The sequence below is a fragment of the Schistocerca nitens genome, chromosome 3 (genome assembly GCF_023898315.1).
Source record: "Schistocerca nitens isolate TAMUIC-IGC-003100 chromosome 3, iqSchNite1.1, whole genome shotgun sequence".
NCBI lineage: Eukaryota > Metazoa > Arthropoda > Insecta > Orthoptera > Acrididae > Schistocerca > Schistocerca nitens.
This window is the reverse complement of record NC_064616.1, coordinates 991,587,369-991,594,303: the sequence shown is the minus strand read 5'-3', so window position 1 is coordinate 991,594,303 and position 6,935 is coordinate 991,587,369. Positions and strand designations below refer to the sequence as shown.

Sequence of the window (6,935 nt, the reverse complement as noted above, 5' to 3'; positions counted from 1 at the left end):
CAGAGAGAATCCACGAAGTGTCTACAAGATTAGATGCGCCTCTTCTTCCAAAACGTCAACACAATGTCAGGCACTGCTTATCAATTTACAGACTGCGTCTGCTGATGTGGTTACGTGTCTAATTTATTACAGACATGCGCAGCTTGCGCATTCTTCTTATGAAGTCATATGAAAAGATTCTGAGATACAATCACCCCACAGCAAATATAATTTACAGAAGTAGTCAGGTCTATTCTCAGTGTTTCGTATCGTAAGTCTGTCATCATTCCAGGCTTCTGAGACTTCCAAGGAATGAAAGTTGTCAGTGACTGCACAGTTTGTAAATCCATGGCAAATGTCGACAATCTACTCCTATAACTGCCATATCTAGGGCCATTAAAGCTTTCAGGGTTCATGGTGAAACTTTTTTTCTATGCGCGATAGTGGAAGAGGAGTAAGGGGAGATTAAAGAGGACTATTACCTTGATTATAAAGATGTGACGGTTGTGGTTATGAGACCAGAGAACACATATCAACGAACATAGTGCGACGGGAACTGCATAAACAAAACATTCGTGGTAGAGGTGCTTTGCTCAGCCAGGTGAAAACTATAAAAGGGCTTCAGTATAGTGATTTTAATATTATGTAAATTGATTATTTAAATCTGCTGTATCCGTTTGAGCAGTCGATGTCGCTAATGCACAATAATACGGTGGCACACGATTTAGAAGAAGTCAGTTAGAATTCTGATACTGGAAAAGGAAACAGAGATACTGTATAAAGTTCTAGATATGCAGATTTTTTTAAGTACTGTCCTGGACTGAATTACAGTTTTCGGTTTCTCGTGGTGTGAGAGCGTCGCATCCATCATAATCACCTCTACCTCCATAATCATCCTTGTCTCCGTCACCATCATTGTCTTCTTCACCATCATAACTACCTAGAACTTCGAGACAATGACTGCCATCGCTGTCAGCCACCATCACAGTTACCACGCACACCTCCATCACCAGCGCCTCCATCATCAGTACTGCTATTGTTTCCACCACTATTACCATCACTAATATTGTCTCTGTCATCACTACCATCACCATCACCATCATCAGCATCACAGTTACCACGCACACCTCCATCACCAGCGCCTCCATCATCAGTACTGCTATTGTTACCACCACTATTACCATCACTAATATTGTCTCTGTCATCACTACCATCACCATCACCATCATCAGCATCACAGTTACCACGCACACCTCCATCACCAGCGCCTCCATCATCAGTACTGCTATTGTTACCACCACTATTACCATCACTAATATTGTCTCTGTCATCACTACCATTACCATCACCATCATCAGCATCACAGTTACCACGCACACCTCCATCACCAGCGCCTCCATCATCAGTACTGCTATTGTTACCACCACTATTACCATCACTAATATTGTCTCTGTCATCACTACCATCACCATCACCATCATCAGCATCACAGTTACCACGCACACCTCCATCACCAGCGCCTCCATCATCAGTACTGCTATTGTTACCACCACTATTACCATCACTAATATTGTCTCTGTCATCACTACCATCACCATCACCATCATCAGCATCACAGTTACCACGCACACCTCCATCACCAGCGCCACCATCATCAGTACTGCTATTGTTACCACCACTATTACCATCACTAATATTGTCTCTGTCATCACTACCATTACCATCACCATCATCAGCATCACAGTTACCACGCACACCTCCATCACCAGCGCCTCCATCATCAGTACTGCTATTGTTACCACCACTATTACCATCACTAATATTGTCTCTGTCATCACTACCATCACCATCACCATCATCAGCATCACAGTTACCACGCACACCTCCATCACCAGCGCCTCCATCATCAGTACTGCTATTGTTACCACCACTATTACCATCGCTAATATTGTCTCTGTCATCACTACCATCACCATCACCATCATCAGCATCACAGTTACCACGCACACCTCCATCACCAGCGCCTCCATCATCAGTACTGCTATTGTTACCACCACTATTACCATCACTAATATTGTCTCTGTCATCACTACCATCACCATCACCATCACCAGCATCACAGTTACCACGCACACCTCCATCACCAGCGCCTCCATCATCAGTACTGCTATTGTTACCACCACTATTACCATCACTAATATCGTCTCTGTCATCACTACCATCACCATCACTATCCCCATGACAACTACTATCAGCATGACTACCACTATCGTTATGATGGTTACTAACACTATTTCCACCACTAAGTAAAATAAGAAATAATATCCATCCACAGCCGGAAGGAAAAGGCTGTTTTAATATTACGTCATATTCATTTTGATATTTAAGTGCCTATGTTATTCCGAATTACGATGCAAAGTTCCTTTGGACATGCAGTTTCATGCATGCGTGTCCGAAGGAACTTTGCATCGCAATTCGGGATACACACAGCCACTACAATATCGTATTTATCCGCCGTCACCGGGCAAGCAACTTTCAAGTAAAATGCCTAATCTGTAAGGGAATATAGGCTACATAATGAATGTACGAGTACAGATAGTTGACACCTGATTGAAGACATATGGAAGTTTGGATTTGGCCGTGAGTCGTGCACGGATAGCCAAATGGTGCTACACGATCAATTGCAATACATTTCCGGATATCGTCGGACCTTTGCTAATTACTGAAATAGTGTATTCAAGGATCGCAGCCCCCGCCGATGGGTAGTGACGGGTAAGAGAAGTTGACTCTGGTGGGCACTTTGAATATCGACACGGACAATTGAACAAGACTGCATTCTGAGAAGACATATCCGAGTCGCCACTGTGGAGAGTAGGGACTGGACAGCGTTTACTTTCCCATGTTTTTGAGTGGTCGTGGTTCTTCAGTTAGACTACCGGAAGGATAGCCTCAGTTTCATTGTATTTTCTTTGATATTGTTTGATAATAAAATACACTGCTGTCACAAAAAGAAAATAAAAAAAACCAACGCCATAATTTGGTAATTGTAGTCTCTGCTTCGAATCTTCTTAAAAGCAATTTTTTATTTTTTTTTTTACTTTTACTTTCATCTAAATTTCACATTTCTGCCGAATGGAAATTATAATAAACAAATTTTGAAGAAAAAAGGAAATGGTAAGGCGACTGCTCCCGATAAGAAAGTAATCCGGGTTCGCGTCCTCGTCCGGCACACATTTTCATTGTCGTCATTCCATTCTGCAGCTGATGGCGGTCCATATTCGCAACTGCGAATACATTTAGTGTATATTGATTTTGTGTTTATATTATTTTATGCAACACATGCGTGTACTGCACATAAAAAATGCGACCGTATTTGTTTTATGTGAGCGGTGATTCTGTTAGTTATCATCCACGACAATGACGATTGGTTATGTGGTTAGGTTTTTATGTTTCTCAATCATCGAAGTATACTGACTTATATTAGTCTGTATCCATGATTTCCGGGTGATAACTTGAGAAAAGCCTCGGAAATGCTAATGTTTGCCTTAATTGCTTTTAGGGCTAAGCTTGGCTGTGGCCTTTAGAGCTTGCGTACCGTAGCATTCCATCTCTTACTTCAGTTGTAATTCCCTTTGTGCTTCGATGTTCGAGAAAATCAGTCATCTTTGAATTTTGCATGACGTTAAAAAAATGATCGTTATTTATATCGAATGATGTTTTTTGTAGGGGAAATTGGCACAAATTGAGGAGGGTTTTTTATTCCTTACATGATACTAGAAAATTGTGTCCGCTGACAGAAGGAGCTGCTACTAAACAGTCCCACTTCGAAATGCACAGTGTTTGAAAGCCGGAGTTCTTGGCACTGTAGAGAGCACCCTCTCAGATGTAATGGTAAGATGGCCCAGTGGATACTCCGTCGAAAACTGAACACAGATCAAGCACGAAAACAGGAAAAAGGTGTAACGAACTATGAAAAAAAGGAAAATAGAAATAGTGAACGGTCCAAGAACAAGAAATGCAATAAAGACCAGCTCGAAACAGCAACCGCGTCGTGGGTAGCTGGCCAGTGTGTGGAATTGCCAAGCGGACAACCGGTGTCCAAATCTCCGTCGTGCCATTTCTTTTTCCAATAATATAATGAACTGTCCGTCCGGTCAAAGAAATGTTCGTTCTTTTTCTGTAGTCTCGGAATTTGTTATACTATACGTTGGTTATAGAATATGAGCCATGTGGTTACCGTCGCAAGTAAATGTGACGAATAGTGATGACAGGCGAAATACCACATAGACGTCTCACAGAAATGAAAACAACAAACAAATGATGTGAACTATGTTACAACAAAGGAATTGAAGAGTCAAAACTTCCAATACGAACGCAACTCTAACAACATTAAAACATATGTTTTGACAGAACACACAGAAACTGTGTGGTTGTGAAACTGTTGTTGCAGCTTATACGACAAACTTTTATGTTTTCATCATTTCCTTTGGAGTGATCATTCAGTCACATTCATACGAACTTCTATATCGGACAAGGAGGCATATGTCACTGACTTATCAGTCGTAAAAATTAGGTGGTCGGTAAGAGATTTCTATCATATGACAGACGTACTGTCACTAATGCCGTGTGTGACACGCAGACGTGTTTTCAGGTGGAGCATTCGGTTGACTTCTCGCCTTGTCATCAAACATTTGCGATTCCCATACGAAGGCCACTTCCTTTCGGCTGCTAATACAGAAGTTGTGCAGAATCAACTGTCATTATATGTCTCTACCTTACACCTCGCTGCTGCAAACGGACATTACACCACCACACAAATTTGTAGAAGGTGAACAGTGAAAAGAAAAGAAAAAATTAACAGTAGGGAGATTTGAACACGGATTCTCTGTTGGGCAATCCAACACCCTAATCACTTAACCACGACGCAAATAGTATGCCTAGTTCCTCTATATTGCACTTCCTATTTTTGGACTTTTTCCTGTTTCTATTTTGCTTTTTTTTTACAGTCCCGTACACCTTCTTCCTGTTTTCATGCTTGGTTCAAATGGTTCAAATGGCTCTAAGCAATATGAGACTTAACATCTGAGGTCATCAGTCCCCTAGACGTAGAACTACTTAAACCTAACTAACCTAAGGACATGAAACACATCCATGCCCGAGGCAGGATTCGAAACTGAGACCGTAGCAGCCGCGCGGTTCCGGAATGAAGCGCCTAGAACCGTTCCGTCACAGCGGCCGGCATGCTAGGTCTGTGTTCAGTTTTTGACGGGCTATCCACTGGGACCTCTTACCACTAAATCTGAGAGGCGTGCAGTGGGGAGGTTCTCTTGTGAGTGAGATGTTTTCCAGCGGAACTCACAAAGGGGAGGCCTCAGACGCGGCCAACCGATTCGGCTGAAATTTGGCAGGTCGCTTGTGTACAACCTAAAACGGACTCTAAGCTATTTTCGCTAAACACCCTCCCGTTTTTGAGAAAATCACCCCTAAAGGTTACGACGAGCAATTGACTCAAAATTTTCGAGATCGATAGATAATTGTAAATAGAGCATTTTTCATCATCAGGTATGAGGTCCACAAATGCATACTTCTCCAGAAATAGAGGAAAGAAACTTTTTCAACTGCCGCTTATGTACCCACATAGTAAACGCTTTTCGCTGAAAGCGACGATAATAGTCGGCACGGTAGCTCAGCGTGTTCGGTGAGAGGGTCAGCTATCCTCTCTAATAAAAGAACTCAGTGAACGGATCAACGCTGAACCTGAACAGGTGTCACGGACATCAGCCCCTGACAAATGCAACGAACAATAACGAACAAAATGAGATGAAAAAAAAGTGCAACGGCCAAGGTAATTGGCTGGGAAGCAGACAACCCAGGTTCGAATCTCGAGGAAACCGAGCGGATGTTATTCTTCTCGTTTGTATTTTTCCGTATCTCAATTCAAAGGTATAGGAGGTTAATAAGATAAGTAAATAAAAAAGGAATGACAAAAAGGTAGGCAAATAAATTTCTCAAACCTCTTGGGATAGTAAACAACTAAAAGTTTACTCCTGATCACTTTACAATGGCTCTTCCAGTCACTGTTTCGTGTCCTCACCTTTCTTCGAACAGTTAGATGGACGGTACTTGTCATATAAACATTCGAGACAAATATACTCGTGGCATCGAGAACATCTAATGGATGCAATCTTTTGACAGCTACACTGTTCCTTCCGAAGAGTCTGCGGAAAACAAACTTGGTTTACATTCAAAAACTGTCTTTTTCTGCAAATAATTTTGGTGCGTACCAGGCATACGCTATCATTGCCTGAAAAATCGGTGCTGAAAGTCGGTTATGAATTATGCTGTGAATAGTTATTGCATCCGTGCGGTTGTCAATTCCCGCCTCGAAATAAAGTTTTTAACTTAGAGATATAAATAAACATCACTCGACTGTGCACGTCGGTTGACCCTCGTCATCTACAAACATGGTGTCATACATTAGAGTATATTAGTGTGTCCACTCCAGGAATCCAATATTAGACAAAACTTGTTATCAGCAACGTATGGTTTTAAAACATTCTCAAGAAATTTTCTGTAAATCGCAGTTGTCAATTTCCCGGATTTGGTGCAACTGATGTAAACATTTTTCAACGAGTCGGTTAAGCGACTGACCTCTTCTACAGCCCGAGGACCACATGTAACATTCGTTTCTTGTAAACACAGGAAAACCTTAGGCAACACTTTTCCAGAGGCTGTGATGGCATATTGCGCCGTGTACACATGTGCTAGTTTTTTTTTTAATACCAACTGCGACAAGGATTCGTTTTTCTCCCTTATGCAATAACGTGAGCCGAATGTTCACCCGATACCCGCATCCTGTTTGATCGGTGTTGATCACGTAATCTCGATTAAAATGGGTCATAAGCGACGCCATTTGCGTACTGAAAAGAGGGGCCACTATCTGTATATCTTCTATA

At 41.8% G+C, this 6,935-nt stretch overlaps 1 protein-coding gene across 1 annotated transcript in view; it reads right to left on the bottom strand.

Moving 5' to 3' along the window:
• Window positions 1-951: 951 nt before the first annotated feature.
• Window positions 952-6,935, bottom strand: part of LOC126249517 (uncharacterized) — a 30,886-nt gene continuing 24,902 nt past the window's right edge. Inside the window, exon 2 of the mRNA XM_049951169.1 lies at window positions 952-2,328. Coding sequence (XP_049807126.1) covers window positions 952-2,328 — 1,377 coding nt within the window. The remainder of the gene's footprint in view (window positions 2,329-6,935) is intronic.